This window comes from Gastrolobium bilobum, unplaced genomic scaffold, assembly GCF_033153095.1.
Source record: "Gastrolobium bilobum isolate Gb01-03AN ecotype WA unplaced genomic scaffold, APGP_CSIRO_Gbil_v1 utg7436, whole genome shotgun sequence".
NCBI lineage: Eukaryota > Viridiplantae > Streptophyta > Magnoliopsida > Fabales > Fabaceae > Gastrolobium > Gastrolobium bilobum.
In genome coordinates, this window is record NW_026898850.1 from 37711 (window position 1) to 61265 (window position 23555).

General features: G+C 35.8%; 1 protein-coding gene across 1 annotated transcript; it reads right to left on the reverse strand.

Moving 5' to 3' along the window:
- Nucleotides 1-19545: 19545 nt before the first annotated feature.
- On the reverse strand, nucleotides 19546-20495 carry LOC133284719 (uncharacterized). Its single transcript, XM_061481792.1, has 2 exons — nucleotides 19862-20495; nucleotides 19546-19643 (listed from the first exon to the last, which is right to left on the reverse strand). The coding sequence occupies exons 1-2, from the start codon at nucleotides 20493-20495 to the stop codon at nucleotides 19546-19548; spliced, it is 732 nt and encodes a 243-aa protein (XP_061337776.1).
- Nucleotides 20496-23555: the final 3060 nt, after the last annotated feature.

Consider the following 23555-nt stretch of genomic DNA (forward strand, 5'->3'; position numbering starts at 1 on the left):
TATTATAACTCTCAAATAAATTATAATTATAAGAATACTTTAATTTTTGTTCTAAAATAATATTATTTTGAGTTTAATATATATAAATTATTTACTTTGACTGCTTTAAAAAAGTGAAACTTGTGAATATATCCAAACCCACTCGTCTCAAAAAATAATTGGGGTAAAAAAAATACTCAAATAATTGGGCCAAAATAACTTCACTGCACCTTACGACCAAACGACGGGTATTCAAACTTCAAAGGAAGAAGTTTGTGGTCTTCTTCTTGTTTTTTTCTTTTCTTTTCTTCTTCTCTTTTGTCTCTCTTTCAACTGGCATTTTGCTTTCTTAATTATTTAATGTTGAATTATTAAGTCAAAATTGGACTCAATTATGATTAGTAGAAGTTTATACTTTTGCAAACTCAATTTATGTGAATCGTAATAAAATATGGTAATAGTAATATCTAAATTGAATTTATAAATAATTTATGTAAAATCATTTTCTAAGTAAAGTTATTATTTTATGGGATAGGATATTAATACTACCAAATAATGTTATTACCAATATTACTACCATATCTTAACCGTTGATTTCCGTCAATCAACGGTTATTATTTTTACAAATTAAACTCATTAATTAATTATTAATTCACAATAAATGATAACCGTTGATTGACGAAAATTAACGGTTAAGATATGATAGTAATATTATTTGGTAGTAATAATATCTCATCCCTTATTTTATTACATAAATTAATGCAACTGTTTAATATAAATGGTAGTGAATATATCGTTTATTTATTTAATCGATATAATTTGTGTAAGCTAAATTTCCATTGGAAGTTCTCAATTGTTAAAGACTTCGAACAGTCAAAGCAATTAAAGAAATCTTTACTTTTTTACCAAAAAGAAAAAGAAAGAAATCTTTACTTAAATAAGGATTAGCCATTGTTGTGCGGGAGTAGTTTTCCTATTAGTTTGCAATTCCTAATAAATATTCTGATAAGTATTGAAGAGAGAGTCTAACGGGGAGGATTGAAAAGTAATTTACTTTTCTAAAAGAATAATTGTTAAAGCTTGAACTAGGTGTGCAAGTAAAAAATAATGGAAAAACTTAAAAAATAAAGTTAACAGAGTTATTTTTATTTGAAAAATACCTTTAAAATAAAAGAAAAACTTCATTTTCAGTAGTTTTGTGAGTTATTATTTGACCTCTGTGGTTTAAACTTATCAGTTAGATCCACTGTGTTGAGATATTTTGTTCTGTAAACCTCTATAGTTTCAAATTTTCACTTAGACCCATTGTGGTTACAAAAAATTTTACTTAGACACCTTATGGTTTAAAAAATAAATATTTTAAAAAATAAATTTTTAAAATAAAGTTTCTCTCTTTGTAATTTTATATCCTCATGTAATGAATTTATGGTTTAAAAAATATTTCAAGTTATTTATTCTGAAATTAATTTATAAATTATCTTAATTTCAAATATATATTTGAAATTAAAAAATATTATTTAAGATAAATTAAATATGTATTATCAAAATAAGATATTTATTTTTTTTAGATAATTTTATAACGATATCGGGTAAAAAGTAGATAAAATAAAATAATATTTGATTTGAATTTATTTTCTTGATAAAAATAAGTCAATTTTTTAAAAATTTATTTTTATTTCTTAAACCCTAAATGCATTAGATGAGGATATAAAATAAAAAAGAAAGAACATTTATTTTAAATATTTATTTTTTAAATTTTTTATATTTGTAACCACAAGGAGTCTAAGTGAAATTTTTTCTAATCAAAGGTGATAAGTGAAAGTTTTAAACCACGAGAGGTTAAATGATAAACTATTTAAGCACAATGGATCTAAGTGATAAATTTAAAATCACAGGAGGGTCAAATATTAAATTACAAAATCACAATGGGCAAAAATGAAGTTTTTCCTAAAATAAAAGAAAAAACAACAACTTAGAGGAAGCCTTGATGTTTTGTGGCTGCGAAAAAGAAAAAACTTCAAAACCACCCACAATGTTAGCATCACATGTGTAGGTTGGATAATAGTTAATGGAATGAACTTTTTTGAGTGAAAACAAATTCCGACACTTCCACATCTGTAGGTTGAAAATCTTTTATACAAACACCCAATGTTAGCTTCTTCTCTATTTTTTTTTGTTTTAAGGGTAGTTTTGGTATTTTAAAAAAGTTTAACTTTAATTTTGGATGAAAAATCGAGGTAGGGAGAGTAAGTGATAATGAAACTTTAACTAGAGGTGTAAATGATTAAAATTTTTGAGAGGAAGTAAGTGATTCTAAGGAAACTTACTGGAGATTTATGAAGTTTTCCCAAAAATAATTTGTAGAGTGGGAAAGTAAATTGGCTTTTTCACCCTTTTGTCCCTTATTAATTAATTAATAATCATTTTGCTCCTGATTCGAAACTATCTACCAATCTGCCCATCTTTAATCGACTACCTTGCATTTTTAATCGACTAAATGGCCACAACAGGCAAAATGGCTGTTGGGAGATTTAATCGACTAAATCTCCCTATTTAGTCGACTAAATCTCTCAACAGACAACAAAGGAAAACAAGTCAGTATGTTTTTTTAATCGATTAAGTAGGGAGATTTAGTCGATTAAATCTCCCAACAACCATTTAGTCGATTAAAAATGCAAGGGAGTCGATTAAAGATGGGCAGATTGGTAGATAGTTTCGAATCAGGGGCAAAATAGTTATTAATTAATTAATGAGGGGTAAAATGATCAAATAGCCAAAGTAAATTATATATTGATATTTAATTTTATAAAAGATAAAAATACTTCAAAAGTTCCTGTGATATTATCACACGAAATGTTAAAATTAATTTGAATTTGTTTCAAACTAAATTGTGATCAGAAGAAACCAAGCGTATTATCATTAACTTCCAAATATGATTCGAGGAAACAAGAACACATATTTGAATAGAAATTATAATGTGTGGATCATATGACTTTTGACTCACATGAATACAAATATTTATTAAGCTCGGACAATAGCGATGTAATTGTTACTAAATTTTTCTTTGCCTATTGAATAACCACTCCTACTTAGGATGTTCTTCTAAGTAATGAAGTGAGAGTCTATAAGAAATAAAGGAGGATTGGAAGTGAAATTATAGAAGTGAAAACTAGTTTTGAAGTTTGAACTAGGTGTGTAAATAGAAAACAAATTGTAGAGTGACAAAACTAATTAGTTATTGATCCTTAGTTTTATAAAAGGGAGAAAAACTTGGGAAGTTTTGTGGTCCATTACTTTTACATTAAATGTTAATATTAATTTGAATTTGTTTAAGGTAATTGTGATGAGAATAAGGCAGACATATATTATCATATTATTTAATTTTATCGTTTAAATGTAATTCAAGTAGACGGGAATTTCTATTGGAATAGAAATTATAACATTTCTTCATTGTATAGTATGTGGATCATATGACCTTTGATTAACATGACAACAAATATTTATCAAACTCGAATAAGATTGCGGCAATTGTTGCGAGACTGTTCTTTGCTTATTGGATAACTCGTACATAAGATGCTCTTCTAAGTAATGAAGTGATAGTTTAAAAGAAATAAAGTGGGAATTAATGAAAACTAATTTTGAAGTTTGAACTAGGTTTGCAAGTAGAAAACAAATTATAGAGTGAGGAAGCAAATTACTTTTTGATACTTAGTTTTATAAAAATGTGAAAATTAATTTGAATTTGTTTGAAGGTAATTGTGATGAGAAGAAGCCAAACATATTATCTCATCATTTGATAGAAGTTTTAACTTTTAAATGTGATTCAAGTAAATGGGAATGACTATCTAACCATAAATGGTATTGTTACTGTGAAACCAATGCACTTAAAATGAAGAGTTTATTTATACAAGAGTTTTGATGACAACAAACAAGCTTAGAAGCGACGTCAAAGATAATACAACCTACAACAATCAAAAGTCAAAGGAAGCAATTCAACAACAAGACAATAAGAGCAAATCATTCAACACACATGATCAAGATCGCAGCATATCCTTGAAAGCTTAGATCTATATGTAAAGGTAATTGATTAATGATGCATAAATGAGCTCAAAGGATATTTAACTCTATGCATGCATTATCTATGACACCAATCACTTGAAAGCTTTAATATTTATGAAAAAGGCCCTTGACATATTTTGTAACCTCAAAATATTTTTTACAAGTCAGGGAATTACATTAAAAGTGATTAGAGGCTAGTAGGAATGTTTTACAATTCAAAAAACTGCATTATTTATTCTGTCAAGAAAGTATTCGAATACTTTCTTTACTGTATTCGAATACTTATGCTGTGAACAAAGTATTTGAATACCTTAAGAAAAGTATTCGAATACTTACTAGGCAGTAAGCATTCTAATGGCTATAAACGACTAGTTTCGTGCCAACACCTATATAAACTCATTTATTGCGATTCAGAAAGCCAAGAATTACTGTTCCATTGATTTTGTAATCATTATTGATTATTCTCATTGAATCAAATTCATTCATTACTTGTTCTTACTCATACTGATCATGAAATTCCTTTGAGCTTCATTCTTGTGTCATTGATCAATATCCATAAGCTTCAACTTGTATAATCTGTACTTCAAGAGTACAAGTAGGTGATGTAACATTATCTTCTGGTGAAGTTGATATGATCTTTCTGGTAAATATTTTTAACGGTTGAGGACCTCTAATGTTTCAGACCATATCAAATATGCTCATTTCATTGCCCAATATGATCTCCTGTGAATTTTGCTTAGATTGAGCTGACAAGCATTAGACATGCACACACTTGCATCCAAAATGATAAGAAAGAATGAAAGACAAGTAGGTGATGCTGATTTCTTCAAGAGATATGGTATTATAGTCACAGAAGGATTGAGAAGAGCATTTTTTTGAAGAATGAAAATCTCTTATTAATGCCTCTTATCAATTTAAGTCTTTTCATAATTCTTATGGGTTGTTGTTTCCTTACAAGCCAGCCCCTTTCTCATAGTCCAGGTGTCACGCTTCCTGTTGGTAGAATTAGGGTTTTCAATGATTGGTAGATAGACAGCTGCTCACTTTGGGCTTTTGCTTCAACAAATAAATAATTATTAGCTCTGATCTGTAGTGAGTAATGACTGTTGTTTATCTGATGAACTGAATTTATATGTTGGTTTAGAATATTTTTTAGTTAACCTTAGAAGACTTCCGGAGACTTTCCTGATGTGGTGAAATAAACTATAATGATGTAAACTATTCTATATAGTGGCATGTTAAACCTTTAGGCCATGGATATGCACATTGAGAGTGCAATGGGAAATGTTGAGACCAAAGTTCATATTAATAGAATTAAAAATAAATAAATCTTTCTAGACATTTATATAGTATTTGCTAACAACACAGATTTCAATGTATCTATCAACTTGTGTCAAGATATCTAATTTTGTTTCATACACCATTCCTTATGCTTTCATTTCTGGGAAGTAGAATCCTTACACTTTGATATGTATATATATTGATGGTTACAGTTGAGGGGTGCCATTGATCCCAAGCGTCACTACAAGAAGGGTGATTCAAAATCAAAGACATTTCCCAAGTATTTTCAGGCAAGTTCAGGGTTGTTACTTGTTCCATCAAAATTCAATTTCTGTTCAACAGGTCTAATTTTTGGGGATCATTTGAAAATACTCAGGTGGGAACAATTGTAGATTCTCCTTTGGACTTCTTCTCAGGCATATTAACAAAGATGGAGAGAAAAGTATCGCTTGCAGATATGCTTTCTGATCAAAACCTTGCAGCTTACAGGTAAGATTGGCAGTAGAAGGCATAGGTGCCTGGTCAAGTTTAAATTAGCACGTTATTCATTCATTTTATATATGCATGTCCTAGTCAGCTTGGATGTGATGACCTTAGAGAATGAATGCCAGAAATGGTTAAATCTTTAACCAAATAACATTCAAATCAAATCAAAACACATTTTAAGGGGAAATGGTATTTATTGTCCTTGTTTTTCCTGAAATTCTGCTACTAAATATATGATGTGAAAACAAGCACGAAACGGTATGGTATATCGGTATTTAGTACCCCACTTGTGGGTTGGAAGTTGGAATATTGAAGGTGGAACTGATAAGCCATTTTAAGTTACTCAACCACTTTGTTAGGTTATGTTGTTTGGTAAAAAAGCACCGTACAATTAGCTAAAGTAGCATGCTTGTTCCTTTACGTTCCCTCCTTGTTTATCAACATTTTTAGGAAGCGGAAGGTTTGAGAAATTGAAGAATAGAATCGACCAGCTGGGAATGAAAAGTGGAAGATTAAAGGTCGGAATTCTCAGAAGCGTGCAAAGGAAATGAGGAATTACTAAGTTTTCCACCCTTTTGGAGCTCATCCATGTCATTTTCTCTGGTTTTGGATAATCACATTCAATGTTGTCAACAAGCAAATTAGTTCAATGCTACGAAACAGTTTAGAATTTTGATGTAATTTAAAACTCTCTTATCTTAAATTAATTAACTATAAAACCTACTAATTGCTATGTTTTGTGTGTTTATTTTAGTCTGTCAGTGTTTTCAGTATTATTTTTTGTAGTATGGAAATTCACTTTCTTTAAAATGAAGTAAAAAACTAGTGGCTGAGTACATTAGGGATGTTCATGGAACATGTTTGTTTTGGTGTAAAAAAGTTCGGAGTAAGAAAATTAAAATCCATCAAATTCAAAACCTGGAAGGGAAAATTACCAAAAAAACAAACTCATGAAGGAAAACATTTGTATCACATTTATGTAGGCAATAATCACATTTCATGCAATCATTGTTCATATTTTTAGTGGGAGTTCACTTTTTTGGTAATTTTTTCTAGATAAGAAAATAATTAATATTTTTGAAGCCTATCACGTGCATAACTGGAGATAACAGATAATGGCTACAATCAAATATGCAGAATAAAGGGTATTTATAATTTGAGTAATGAAATTCAAGTACAATATGCAGAAATCGATAAGACAAAAAATGTTAAATTGTCATGTTAGAACATAAAACAAATAATCATTTGCAACAATAAGAAATTGGAGGAAAGGAACATGGTGTACCTTATCACTTGTAAATGAAACTCTTCTCGGCTAGTATCACTTCTATACTAGCTCTCGGTAATGATATATAATTACTTCCACTCCATTCAGTGGAGGAGTCATGGAGAGGCTAAAAAGGATTGTCGCGCCCTCAAGTTCACTAAACATTTATCTGAAACTATATTCAAACTTGAAATATAATGTAATATAAATTCGCTCCCCTTCATCTATATTATTTCTCATGTATAAAGAAAATTTGGAGAGTTCTTCAAATCTGACTATATATTGACCTATTGCAGTGCTGTCCCACTTAAGTTAGTATGAATTTTGAATTTATCACCCCCTCTCATAAAATTTTCTGACTCTATCATTGACTCCACTCACTCACAATCTTGTTAATTTGAGTATTGAAGTCCTTGCACGTACATCGCCCATTCTTAAGTCTTTAGGTCACGTTTGGTACGTGGAATATATTTTGGTTCCCGGGAAATGATGGTAGTACTATTACAAATGCTGCGTTTGGTAACTAACAATCACCAACTTTCCAGACACACAAACTTGCCCGGAATTTAGTTTTGTTACAAAAAAGTTGTACGTCCACCGTGTGAAAAATTCCATACGTTATATGAAAAAATTTGCTGCCCGGGCAAGTAAAGAAGAAGCGTGAAATTTTTTATCAATTTATCCTTGTTAAAATAATAATAAAACTTGTTTTAAAACTTGTTTTTATCAATTTTTTAAAACTTGTTTTCTTACTCAATAATAATAATAAAATTCTTGAGCTCAAATAACTTCAAAGGTTAAAATAATGTCTAAAAATCTAAATAATTTATTTAAAATGCTTAAAAAGATGATAAACGCCAAGTAACTGACATGTGAATTAATGGGTTGGTTTTAAGTTGACCCTTTTGGTAACCTATGCAAAATGTGTGTTCACTTAAGGCTGTGTTTGGTATAGATTTTTATTTGAGTTTGATGGAAAAGTGTGGGTGACAATTGAAAAAGATCATGTTTGAAAAAAAAAAGCTGGTAAATAGGAAGCCTAGGAAACGAGTTTTGTGTTGCTTTTTTGGTGAAATTAACTATTCCAAAATGCCACTTCAGATGTGACATTTTAGGATAGATGAGGAAGTGAAAAAAGGGGCACCAAGTTGTGGACCGAAATGACCTCACTTGTATGCAGTAGTTCTTTTAAAAAAATTTAATGACGGAGGTGTTTTGGTCAATTCAACCTATTTTCCCATCACTATTTTACATTTAACCAAAAATAGACTTTGCAAATTTAAATAAATTTTTTCAGTAATATTTCAGTGAACTAAACACCTTTTTTTAAACTTTTCATCAAACTTACTTTCCTATCATTTTTTCATTAATTATGTTTTCCCGATAAAAAAAATATCTCCTCTACTAAACACCTCCATTGTTAGGGCTAAAGTACTCAACTAACTTCTAGTTAAATATTTGGACAACTATCAATGAATTAAGTTAAACGAGCCACATGAAATCGATTTTAATTTTATAGATTCTCGTACTTATATGAACTTCACTTAATCTATCCATTACCAATTAATATGAGACTACATCGCATTTGAATATCTCAACATTAATCTTATACATTTATTATCAAAATGTTGCGCATACCTACCTCTAAATTAAGATTTTTTTTTTCCATAGGACGATTAGCTTTTAAAGGACATACAAACACAAAACAAGTTAATCTCAGCTGATTTAACGTTAAACCATGGCCATGGGTATGGCACTAGCCGATTGTAAAGCCAGAACAAGTTCATCCCAACGAATTTTGGAAGAAAAAAATAGCACGGTACGGGGAGAATAATAATAATAAAAATAAACAAAATTAAACATCTCACGGTAGAATTCGAAAATGACATCTGAGATCCTGCTTGCCAATAAGTGTGAAACCCACTTAGTTTTTTTAACCTTTTTTGAAGTAACGAAAAGAAAGCTACAAGAAGTGTAAAGAACCATTTCAATCAAAAAACTTAAGCGATTGGATGTACATACTCATCTATTTGTGTTAAGAAACTTCACAAAATTTAATTATTTATTAATTAAATTGGGTGGTGAGAATTGACCTCATGACATGAAGCTTTGATATTATATAAACAACCATTTTAACCCAAAAGTTGAAGTTATTGGGTGATACTATATTAATGATTTTATATATCTCTAACAAGAATTAGGAAGGTACATTACTAAACCCCTTCAAATGGTATATGTTTGATTTCGCTTAAGTAAAATTTTAAATTCAAATTTTTCTAAATGCAAACAATTTTATTTGGAAGAGTTAGCTCCATCATGATGTAAATGTTCACGGCTCAAATAGAACTGCCTCTCGTGAATAATACATGTAGTTTAAAAAAAAAAAAACTCCTACTATAAGCTGATCATGGTAGAGCTGTTATTCTCTGCATCTATTTTTTTTTTTATACATCTCTCTACATCTATTTATCACCAAGAGTTATTTATTTATTGTTAATTCAAGACAGCGTGTTTTTTGCCATTGGCAGTAATAATCTGTTTATCAGCTTTTTTCTATGATTCTTACAGCTTTATTTTTTTAATAAATATTATAAAGTTTGTTAACATGCCAAGTGAATCTGTGTATCATATATCCTTAAAATCCATAAATAGATTTTTATGTAAGGTGGCATATAAGATTAGGGGTGTGGAAAATAACTGAAAAATTAAATTGAATCACGAACCGAACCGAATCGCCCTTAAAATAACTTGTTTTTAAAAACTAGTTCATGAACCGAACCAATTTTTAGAACCAGTTTAAGAACCGAACCATTTTGAATCGAACCGTTTCCGAACCGAACCGAACCGTTTTCAAACCGAATCAAGTTGATTTTTATAACTTTATTTTTAAAAATTTTATTTTTCTTTTCAAAAGAGGGTCGACTCGAACCGGTTTCGAACCGAACCGAACCGTTTCCAATCGAACCGAACCACTTCCGAACCGAACCACTTCTGAACTGAACTATTTAAATCAATTCGGTTCGACTTTTAAAAATATCCGTTTCGGTTCGACTCATGCATATCCCTAAGATATATCCACTGCCACAATATTTACTGGCCTGCTTAATGTCAGATTTACTCCTCTCAAAAAACCCATAGATGTGTGGCCAGTAGGAATATATAAATGAGACGGATTTGGTGGGAATTTCATCTATATCCAAATTTCAAACTTAAATAATAATTTACAAAATTACATCCACTTGAATCTATATCCAAATATTATATAAACAATTCAAATTTGATAAAATATTTAAATATGGACAATTTCATACGGTGAAACAAATTAAAATGACATAATTTTTTTGTTATAACTGATGTGAGTATTCGGATTAATGATGAAACCATGCACCACACCAACTTTAACTGAACTTCGAAAAAACATAAAATGCATTACACATACTGGAATCATTATACAATTCTATATTATATATCTGATTTTTTCCCCCTCTGAAGCATATATTGTAACCTCTGAGAGATCTAAGAAGGAGAGAAAGGAGATGAGGGTAAGGGACGGGAGAGAGGAAGAGAGAGAATATTCACTTCAAACGTACTCATTCATTCATTCCTCGTGACCTATAATAGTCACAATTGTAAAGTGGCACCAGATGGGCCTTAACAATACTGAAAATATATTCTTAACAATACTGAAAGTAAAGCATTAAACGGGCTTAAGGAATTCCTAGCCCACTATGTAATCAGCAAGCTTCTGGGGCTGCAATAAATGTGACCTATCTCTTAGCCCTATTCCCATTGTAACGTTGGAGTCCGTAACAAGTTCCTCATCTGCAAGAGCAGACTCGTCCTCGAGGCTGGTGTGTTTGGAGCCAACGTGGACCACTCGTGGAGCAGCAGCTGGGTTGGTTGGTGGATGCATTAAACGATGGACGGTGGAATCCAATGATGGAGAATGCGTTAGGTTGATCGGAGTGGAAGCAACCGTTGGAAGAAATTGGGAAGTGGAAGTAGGCTGGCATGCAATAAGTGGAGTAGGTGGCTTTTGAGACCCACTAAGATCAGTCCCTTGGATAGTCGTAGCCACAAACGTTTCTTCTCTATCTTGTAGTCTCCGAGTCACAGGACTCCTGTGTCCATTGTTGTCTTCGGTATTGGCTGGTCTTCCATCACAAGCACGTTGGTCATGGTCGAGTGCGTGGACGTTGGGTGCCCAACGCGGGTTCCCGTGGAGCAAGGTCGCCTGGTCCTCCCAGGTCGAGTCCTCTGGTGGTAGTCTGAGCCACTGCATAAGGACTTGTGGTGTCAAGGTACCCCTTCGCTAGATGGATCGTGTAGCTATCACTCCGCACGGTGTCAGAGCGAGAGGAGATGCTGCTGGTGTGTCCAGAAGTTGGTGGATTTGTTAGTGGTGACCTGGTTTGAAAGGACGAAGCAGGGACACGTGGAAAACATCATAGATCCGTAAAGAAGGTGGAAGCTTGAGGCGGTATGTGTAACAACCCATTGTACACCGGTATTTTTAACATTGAATATGATATTAAGCGCAGTTACAATCACATAAGTTATTTGAATTTACGGGAAAACTTTTTCCTTTTTAACATCGTTTACACCATTAAAATAACTGTGATCATAACCCAACACTTTATGCGGAATCATTAATACCAGAGCCTAATACCATACACTTTTTTTGTTTAAAGGTTGCTGAGTGGTTCCCATAAACCAACAAAGCTTAAAACTCGTTCTATCCATTTTTAACACTAAATGTCTTAACCATTTTATTTACTCCGACAATCTTAAACCTATAAAATGCTTCTCCTTTCTTAGTATGTTATAGATTTTCTCTTTAGCTTCACGTGGCTTCGAACCGCGCTCAATTCGGAGTACCGTAGCCCAAATTATAACATTTCAAAGAAAATAGGTGCTGAAACAGCAGGACCCCCGCGCTGACAGCGCCAGCAGACAGTGACAACGGCGCCCACAACGCCAGATTGGCGCCAACAGCGTCAAGGTACAGGGGTTGTATGCCTAAAACATAAAATCTGACCTTTCTATGGTGTTCTGCCCATAACTTGAGTTATACAACTCCAATTTACACAATCTTGGTCTCACTGGAAAGCTAATAGAAAGATCTCTAACTTCCAAGAAGGTCAAGGGGTCCGATTCCTTCATATGGGAGACGAAAATTGGCCAGCACTCTATTTGTATTTCCAACAGTTCCCGAAAATTTGCCAGAGTTCTCTTTGTTTTTACAAAAATCCCCAATTTTGCCAACAAATCCTAATACCTCAAGGTGCATAAAATCACATGGGTGGCACACACAAGGACCAACAATGCCTTGGGGCACTTACAACCCATCACAGTTTATCTTACATATACAATACTTATTATGTTTCAACCATCAAGTTCAATTACATGCATTTGTTAATCGTACCTATAATCAATTCTATAATAAGCCTAAAGCCCTTCCTTCATATTATACATGCTTCAAATACATCATAGGTGGCTATGGACAAATCTCATACTCACACAGAATATACATATAAATCCAAGGCATAGTTATACATCCATTTTTTGAAAGACTTACATATAGTCATGAATATACAAAAGCATGGCAATATCAACATGCACAAGCTCATAACCTAAATCCAAAGTATTAAACACTATACTAGGTGTATTCGATAAAATCCTTTAACATGTTATGCCCTCCATATGCACCTCATGCTCCACTCCTCCAGGCTCAACTTAACCTGAAATGATATCCCCAAATGCGGGGTGAGATATACAAATATATCTCAGTAAACCAAGGGTACTAGAGGATCACTCCATCCCATCGCTCACTCAATGTGCAACAAATAACATAGTATGAAATGCATGGCATACAATATCACAAACAACTCGGGACAAATCCAAGAACATCCACATCAGGATTCCGTTCAAGGACCCCATCATATAACTCCTGGAATCTTCCTGGTGCCTCTCCCATGGTTGAGACGACCCCCTGGAAAAACCCAAATGGAACTCCTCATGAGCCCTATCCAGCGGAAGTCCCACGTTTGGATCATCCTGGTACCGCTCCCAGAGTCAGCCCCACAGCAACAACCCGACCGGAATCCCCAAAGGATATCTCCAGCGGAAGTCCAAACCAACACACATCTACTGGCCAGAGATCAAACAATTCACACACAACATGCTCCAAGCATGTCACACAATCAAGCAATAATGCATGAACATACATATTCACACAATGTTCAAAGACACAAAATCCAACCACAACCTTCCACTAGGTGTGGTGGAGCATACAAGGGACTAAACCCAAGTTCCAAAGGTTTACCTCAACTCCGAGAGTCTTGTTCCAACACGTACGCTCCAAGTCAATCTTCCACAATCACTTCTGTGTGAGGCACCCTACATTGATCCACACCATGATCAACAAGCAATTCACACACAATCCATCAATCCATATATCATAATTACTCATAGCCACTAAGCCTAATGACCAACATCCTTAAATTCCAATTTCCACAATCATCTTCATCAATCCATCTCATTTACCAATTCAACACTCATACTCATCACATGATCATATTATACCACATTCTACAACAACTCACCACACCATTCTCACACAACTCAAATTCCCAATTTCATGACACTTCAATTTTTTCTAAGTTATAAATCATCATTTTCACCTAAAATTTTCATGGCATTTCTAGCTCAAACACGTCATTCTAAGACATTATCCTCTAATACAATTTTTCCATTTGAGTTCCCTATCATCACATATCAACAATTAAAGACTTAGGGTTCATACTTTTTGATCTACAAAATCAACCGTAAAAATGATGCAAATATACTCACAATCAAAGCTTGACACTCCTTCAAGGCTTATCGAAGCAATGAGAGGTCCAATGCCTCCATGAACACCATTTTCCCCAAATTTTTGAAACTGACCTCGGCCAAATACTCCTCCAAGAGGCGATTTCAAGGCTTGGGAATATTACCAATGGCTTTAGGATGGGTTTTTCAATGAATTTCAACACAAATCTCAATGGATTTGGTGGAGAAAGTGATGAGTTGAGAAGAGAGGAAGTGAAGGTTCATCAATGGGGGAGAGGAGGGCTGCAACGTGAAGAAGAGGGGAAGAGAGAGAGAGAGGTCGTGTGATTGTGAGGGGAGGGAAAGGAACTTAAGTGGAGCGGGTCCTACACGCGATTTAACTTTAATCCAATCATCAATTCCAACTATAAATTCATAATCTACTTATTTTTCTGGTTAATGGCATTTTTTTGTTTCCTAAAAATATTGATAAAAATTTCACGCTTATCGGTACAATTATATCGCAGTATTTTTACACCGGGAAAATCAATATTCATCAAATTTTTTAAAACTTGCCTATCCCCTCGATTTTTCATCCTGAATCAATTTTCGGCATTATTTTTATCATTTGAGATCTCCTACTCAATTTTTCATGCCCCGGGTTACGTGTTTGGTAATTTACCGTTTTGCCATTTTCACACAGTTTGGCCTTAATTTCCGGATTTTCACTAATCCTTCCCTTTTAACCCACAATATAGCATATAATTTCATATTTAGATTTACAAGGTGTTATAGTATGCAACCTCACCTATCCTTTGCAAGACTTCAAAGGGGACGTAATATCGCAAGCTCAGCTTTTCGGAGGAGCGACGGTGAACAGAAACTTGACAATATGGTTGCAGGCGAAGCAAGACCAGATCTCCGATGGTAAAGCTCCAATCTTTACGTTTCTTGTCGGCTTGGGCCTTTGATGGGACATAAATTCGTCCCATCTAAGCCCATTTTGATGGCAAAATACCATACGTTCCCTCATCTGATGAGCAACTTCAGCATGAAAATCACTTATTTTACACATTTGTGACAAAAACACAGTGGGGGAACGGATGGTAACGTATTCCTTTAAAATATATTAAAAGGGGAACAGACTGAGACGCGTTTAATGCACCTGCTCCATTCATTTAATGCCTCTGTACACTTTGCAGGTGACGTAGGGTTAAAGACTTCTAAAAAGCAAAGCGGTGCACCAACTGAGCAGCTGGAAACGTGAAGAGCAAGGAATCAAGAGTTCTCATTGGCTAAAAACAGAAGCAAAACATGGGAAGGCCTGCAAACTACGGCTAATCATCACCAAACCTTGTTCCATCCAGCAAATTGCGCAGCTTCCATACTCTGCTGCCACCGTCCCGTCCCCTCATTCAAGCAACTTTCTCCAAAGGATTTACAAGCTTGCCACTCTCCTTCCATCTATAAATAGGACCACCCTCATACAAAAATATCATCGGATTCTGGAAGGATTAAAGTCCAGAAGGAAGAAGATCACCTAGTAGTAGTAGTAGTAGTCAGTAACTTAGTTTAATTTTAAGTTGTAACTATAGTTAAGTGACAACCCCTTTTCTCTTCTCTGTAAACAACCATCAAGACTCCTCACGAGCAAATACCCATCTTTCTCCATTTTCTGTTTCTTTTTGTAAACTGTCTTTTAAATTAATATAAGTGTTTTTCTCTTCGTTCCAATCGTTATCTCTTGACTGAATCTCGGGTCTATGTGATCTCAGTTGAGAATAATTATTTTTAAGCTATCAACCATGAGCTGAACTATCTGTGGAACGGGTAAACTGTGAAACTCTTATAGAACTGTTTTCAAAACTCTTGACCGAAGCTTTTTGTATTTCTTTGGCTAAGTAAGCTATATTCATTGTGCGCCAATGGAAATTGGGTACATACTGAGAAATGAACTTCCATAAGGAAGGGATTTCAGACAGCTTAGCCATTGGGGGAAGGTAGATGTCATGGCAAAAACGCTACTGGTCACCTTAGGAATAAGGGGCCAACTCGTCCATTTTAAGGTTCTGAACTAAGTACCTATTGGAGTCAAGGGAGCCATAGGAATATGGAAAATTGTGAGCCATCTAGACCATGAGCTGAGGAATCAGAGCTGGCAGGCAAAGAAACTGGGACAAAGCCAAAAGGTGTTAAGTCTTGAGCAGAGAAAACAACCCCTTTAAGAGTGAAGCAGTGAATCCGTTCCTTCTGTTAAACTGTTTTAACCACCACCCTGTTGTCTCTTGATTATAATTATTTCTGTTTTAGTAGTGTTATTTTATTTTATTTAGTACTTGTAAAAACTCCAATGATTGTTATCTCACCTTCTTCTAAACAGGAAGGATCACATACATAACGCAGCGAGCAACTGTTTGTCATCAGATTGAACCTACTGTTCCTGAGGAACGTTGTCAAGACAGTAGGGAACGTTTGACCCGACAATTCATTTACTAACTTCTTCTCATTTTCACTCTTTATAAGCAGTGATAAAACAATAATTAGCACTCTATCCTCGTGGGAACGATAATTTGGGCATTAATACTCCCTTTATTACTTGATGCGTGCACTTGCGCACATGGATTGGAACTAAGGGACGAATCTGTGTTCTGCAAGAACAGAGGAACGTCTCCTATAAGAACTTATTTTTTCCACCATCAGCAAACCACCCAACAAGTTTTTGTCATTATTTGCTGGGATTTCTTGAGATTTTCTTTTAATGTTTGCGATATTGTGTGTCGAGCTGCCAGGGTAGAACCGACGACCTCATTAGGGGAAGAGCCCAGACAATATGTTACTAAGTCCGATGGGAGCTTGTCGTACATAACCTCGTATGGAGAGAAACCCGTGGAATGGTGATAGCTGGTGTTATAGTGGTATTCGGCCCAACTGAGGAAGCGCGACCATGTATGAGGGTGTGAATGCGCGAAAGCCCTGAGGTAAGATTCTAAGCACCTGTTAACTCTTTCGGTTTGCCCGTCCGTCTGTGGATGGTATGAAGAACTAAATTTTAGTGTTGTTCCTTGCAGCCGAAAGAGGTTTTTCCAGAAATCACTGAGGAAGACGGGGTCCCTGTAAGAGACAATAGAGTGGGGAAGGCCATGCAGCTTACCAACACTATCCCAAAAAGCCGAGGCTACTTTGGAGGCCGAGTGATGGGCTGGAAGGGGAATGAAGTGAGCTGCCTTTGAAAACCTGTCGACGACGACGAGTATGGAGCTAGAACCAGATGACATGGGTAAGTGGGTTATAAAGTCCATAGTGATATCTGTCCATAGGGAATCTGGGGTGGGCAAGGGTTGGAGGAGTCCAAACAGGGCATAGGTAGATGGTTTGAGTTTTTGACAGATCTCATATTTGGAGATGTAATCTTTGACAGTTTTGTGCATTCCCTTCCAGGTAAAATTGCAGTTCAGGCGATGGACAGTGGCCTTAACACCCGAGTGACCTCCTTACTTGGCATTATGGACTTCGTGAAGCAGATGAGGAATTATGGCAGAGGCAAAGGGCAAATAGATGCGAGGTTTGTAGAATAGCAAGTGATTTTTGTACTGCCAATCTGGCCATAGGCTCAGATCTTGCTGTAATTCTTGTATGATGTTGGTAGTGTAGGGGTCTGTAACTAATTCGGACTTTAACACTGTAGTGAAGTTTAACCTTGGGCCAGTGATGGCCGCTAAGTAAGGGACCTGGGTGTCAAGAATGCCGTCTATTTGTCTGGACAATCCGTCGGCAACTATGTTAGCTTTGCCGAATTTATAGACAATAGTATAATCGTACCCCCAACAACTTAGAGAGGAACTGTTGTTGCTCAGGGGTCTGTATAACTTGTTGCATCAATTGTTGAGGCTCTTGTGATCTGTGTGAATCACAAAGGGCGAACCTAACAAATATTGACGCCACTTAGAAACCGCCGTTGTAATTGCAAGCATTTCGCGAGCATACGTTGACTTACCCTGCATCATGAGGGCTAACTTGCGGCTGTAAAAAGCCAGTGGTTTATCATTTTGGAGTAGTACAGCTCCAATGCCCACACCTGAAGCGTCTGTTTCCACCACAAAGGGTTGAGTGAAATTAGGGAGGCCCAAAATGGGGGCAGAAGTTAATAGTAACTTTAGGTCCCTAAAAGCACAATCAACTTTGAAATTCCAATGAAAACCGAACTTAGAGAGGAGATCGGTCAGGGGGGCAGCAATGGAGGCATAGTGGTGGATAAACTTTCTATAATAGCTTGATAAGCCCAAAAATGCCCTGAGTTGTGTAACTGTAGAAGGAGTGGGCCAATCTGAAATCGCTTGCAGTTTCTTGGGTTTGGTTGTACACCTGAACCCGAAATAATGTGGCCCAAAAAATTGATAGAAGGCTGAGCAAACAGGCATTTAAAGAGTTTAGCATATAAAGAATGAGCCCTTAGAGTAGCCAAAATTGTTGTGAGGTCATCCCAATGGAGAGAAGCTGATGGGCTATAGACTAGGATATCATCAAAGAACACCACAACGAACTTACGCAACTAAGCTGAAAAAACCTGATTCATAGTAGCTTGGAAGGTAGAGGAGGCATTGCTTAAGCCAAAGGGCATTACTAAGAACTCGTAGTGACCATGATGTGTTCGAAAGGCTGTTTTATGTATATCAGGAGAGTGCATGCGGATCTGGTGGAAGCCGGATCTGAGATCAAGTCTGGAGAAAATAGTGGCCCCATGTAGCTCATCGATTAACTCATCAATGGTAGGGATAGGGAACTTGTCTTTAATAGTAATAGCGTTTAAGGCCCTGTAGTCCACACAAAACCTCCATGTACCGTCCTTTTTCTTGACGAGGAGAACTGGGGAGCTATATTCAGATTGGCTATGGCGAATTAACCCCGATGCCAGCATTTCAGAAATCATTTTTTCAATCTCATTTTTCTGGTAGTGTGGGTAGCGGTAAGGTTTGACCTGGACGGGTTTAGCATCTTGGGCTAGGGAAATGTGGTGGTTAAGATGGCGATCTGGTGGCAAAGTGGTGGGTACAGCAAAAACATCAGAATAGTCATGAAGTAGAGTGGATAAGGGCGATGGTATGGTTAATGTAGTGGTGTGAGTTGAGGCTGTGGGGGGTGGAAAAGGTGTGGACGTTAGGCACATGACACAAGAAGAAATAAAATCATGGGTGATCAGCTTGTGTAACTGGACTGAGGTAATAGGGGTAGGCCCAATGAAGTGGTTGCCATGTAATAATATCTGATTTCCTGAATGTGTGAAGGCCATAGTCAATGCTGCATAGTCAGTAATAATGGGTCCAAGTGTAGCTAACCATTGGACACCCAAAACAATATCTGCACCCTTAAGGTCTAAAACAAACAGGTCAACAACAAATGAATTGGATTGCATAAGCAAAGTAATGGCCGAACAAGATGCTAAGCATGTAAGGATATCACCATTACCAACATGCACATTAAAAGGAGAAATGGCATGCATAACAAGGTTAAGATAAGAGGCCATTCTCGGTGTAATGAAATTGTGGGTACTACCTCCATCAATTAAGATTTGGACAACTGTACCAAGGACGATACCCATAAGCCGGAATGAATTAGAAGTTCTGACCAAACAAAGCATTCAGGCTACTCTCTGGTGTTAATTCCTCCTATGGAGGAGGATCCCCATCCGGTGGAATAGTACCATCGTCGTCCTCAGAACCATCCAGATATAAAAGGGAGGCTCGCCCTTTACAGCGATGCCCAGCTGTGAATTTTTGTCACAATTATAACACAGGTTTTTCTCTCGTCGGGCTTGTCGTTCGGCTAGGGATAAGTGGCGGATAGGTAATGATGACATAGGGATAAGATGTTTAACAGGTGGTAACGAGGGTGAGGGCTGAGTCGGTTGGGAAGGTGGATGGAAAGGGTGATTGGGAAGGGAGGTGGTGCGTGGGACCCAGGTTTTCAGTGATTTTTCAGTACTGAGCTTCTCCTCATAAACTTTGGCATAAGCAAGGGCATCGTGAACGTCTTGGGGTCGGTGGACCAAAACCGAACAACGAATTATTGATTTTAATCCTGCTAAGAAGAGTCCCTTCTTAACAGTGACGGATAATCCAGGAATTTTTCTGGACAGCTGTTCGAACGCGACATAGTATTCAGTAACAGTGTCGGTTTGCTGAAGTTTAGCGATTGCCACGGCTGGATCTTCAAATTTCGTCGGGCCAAAACGCCTATGTAAGGCAATGATGAAGGAGGTCCAATCTGGAATCAAACCATCCTGATCTAAGGAATGAAACCATGATGAGGCGGGTGGATCCATGTTGAAAGAAACCAGCAGAAGATGTTCATGGTTAGGAATATTATAGAAACAAAAATAACGTTCTATAGCAAATAACCAATCAGTAGGTTCACCGCAAGCAAATCTGATGAAGTCTAATTTCATTTGGCGTTGACGGTGAGGCTCATTTGTGTGGCTGGAGGATGAGTGGGAAGGACCAGAGCCTAAGACTCCAGCATTTGGATCTATGAAAGACGGTGAAGAATGGAGAACAGTGAGAACTTCCTGCAACTGTTTTTGTAGGGTATCCATGCGTTGAGTATGGGACAGCTCCATAGCAGTAAAACGACGGTCCTGGGCGAGTTCCAGGTTGGAGAGGTGTTCCTGAAGTGCCAGGCGCGATTATTGGAGTTCCTGAACCTCTGAAGCATATTCATGGAGATATTGAATATTGTATATTATATATCTGATTTATACAATTCTATATACAATTCTATATTATATATCTGATTTCCCGAAGCATATACCTAAACTTAAACTTTGTTTAAATTTAGTGTATAGTATATACGGCATGGATAGTTGCATGGAGATACGTATTTCTGGTATTCCTAATAAAATCTTTTTCTATTTATTAAGATTACGACATGTCTACAGTCTTCACATCATTTTGTTGTTGTTGATAGAAACGAATAAAAAAAAAGTAAATTGTGTACGGGAAAAGAAAATGAAAGTTAATTGGATTGGATTGCAGTGCATGCACTTGAGTTTGTTGCCTATTAATTGAATTTGATTTAATGCAAGAGAAATGAAACAGATCTACAAAGAAACAAAAGAAAATGCATTCTCTCTAGTCACTATTGTTTTGTTCAGTTTGCTTAAAGCGATGGATCGATCCCAGGCTGCCTTGGAAGTTTGTTTGTGTACCTGTGAACTAGATGCTAGCTGTAGGGACTAAGAGAGTACCGAATAGGATTGTGAACAACAGAGTAAAAATAGCTTGTAGTTGTAACTGACCCCCCCCCCTTTTTTAACAAATTATTACACTCACTTTAATTTGCACCCAAAAAACCACCCGTGATCTATGATCTGTGATATCTCTTTCTGAAGATATTTCAATTCCATACAGTTTCTGACTGTGTTACTAAAAGTTAAATTGACCTTGAAGGCCGAAGCATGTGAGAGGGAAAAACAAAATTTTTCATGCGGAATCACACATGCAATCAAGACTCATGCTTTAAGACAGCATGATGTTACCTTTGTTTGTGATTCAAACACCAAGGAGATCAGTGTAATATTTGAAGGGTTCAAACCCTCTAATGTTGATCCACACCACCCACATCAAGATGCAAGAACTCTTCTTGAAAAGCCACAAATTGACCACCACAAAAGCTTGTTAGGCGTCCAATGTGTGAAGAAGAAGGCTAGGTTAAGGTGTTTAGAAGAGTGAAATTTTCAGCTTAAAACTCCACAAAAGTGGCGCATGGATTTGATGATATATGGCTAGGTTATTTTCAAAACCTCTTAAGAAAAACCTAACAAAAGGATGACCAAAGGAGATGAGAGAACTATCAAAATTGGATCAGATTTTTCTCTAAAAATCTGACCGTAAGTAGCGCACAATAGAGAGGAAAAGGAGTTGTTGCAAAATCAAATCTTGCCAACAACCTCCTATCATATCCTCATGATATCAAGTCAATATCTTAACAAAAATCTGACTTAACAAACATCATATGGAAGGCCATATGGTGCGCCCAATTCAGCCCCAAAACCAGTCCAGATACGTTGTGTAGTTGCATTCAAATTTAAACCAACTAGCTCACTGATTCTCTCAACAAACCAAATCTGATTTGGAGCTTATTTGGTTGACAAGATGACACTCACAACAACCAAAGTGGCGCCCCAAATTCAGCCTTGGATGTGATCAAAGATCTCCTCTTGATACTAGGGATTTGTTCCAACAAGATCTTATCTTATCCTTTTGTTATGAAACAACTTTTCATAGCCAATTCAAATTCGAATTCAAACATTTAAATTCAAACGTTCAAACATTTAAATTCAAATTTCAAAATTCAAAATTCAAATTAAAATTTCAAATTTCAAATTCAAAATTCAAATTTCAAAATTCAAATTTCAAACTTCAAAATTCAAACTTCAAAATTCAAACTTCAAAATTCAAAATTTAAATATTTGATAATTAATTTAACTAATTAAATTAATTAATAATGTCTTGGACCATCCAAGCCCATTACATGATCCATGCGCCCTTTTTCCCTTTTATGTGGGCTTCCAAACTTCTTTTTGAGCTAACAACCATTATTAGGCCCAATACCTTTAATGTTATATCATCATGACAATAAGGTGTTAGTGTGTGACCCATTAGGCCCAACATAGCCACTGACATAAATGGGTTTAGGTCCAACAAGCCCACAACCCATCTAATGACAACACAGAGCACTAGCAATGCTTTGTTGCCCCAGAGCTAGTTAGGTTAATGACATAATCATCCTATTATACATATTTGGTTATCGTATGTATTTCCTTTCGTCTCGGTTACCTTCCCATTAAACTTAGGGCAAGGAAACGTATCAACCCTTGCGGTTTAGGGTAAGCTTTATTCAAAATAGGGAATCTTCAATTTACTGACTCTAAAGGCAGATCATCTCATGATCTCTTTTACTATGCATAGATTCCCGAGTCCTGTAAATGTCATCTCGATTTCTCCGGTTTACAGATAACCTAATCCCTTACAGAGATTTGACGAATTCCTTCAGCTTATCACCCTAGGCCTGTGCTCTTTCAAGACATGCCCAAAAGTATACTATGAGTCTCCATGTTTCATGCAGACGAGGTATACAATCAAAACATGCCTCCTAGAACATAGTCTATGTGACAACTTATGGTCTAAGGAAAGATATACCCAAATATTAAGAGACTGTTCTAATGATACTTTTGTAAGATTTCCTCATAGAGTCTCTTTGTGGGTCTGTTCAGTGCGAGTTATACCCTTATAAGTCCACCCACAACATTAGCTAAGATATCTCCATATCTGTAGCTCATGAGGTCTTTACCTTGCATCCAAATACAAGTAGATAAGTCGTGCTAGTCTTACCCGAGATCACTGATCCCTATTCTCAGTGTCTCTAGACTAGGAATATAAAATTAGGAATAAACATCAAGTATCCTTGAATCCTCATGATCGTGATCTCTTCACAGATACTCAAGAGATACCTATTTTATTCCAAGGGGTTCATCTAGTTACTCATATAAAATATTAACTATAATATTGAGACAAAATATGAAACAGGATAAAGAGTGCTTTTTATTTATTTGCGACAATATAAAAGGTCCACATATGTCCTAATCTAATCAAAAGATTTTTTCTAGGACATCCATATA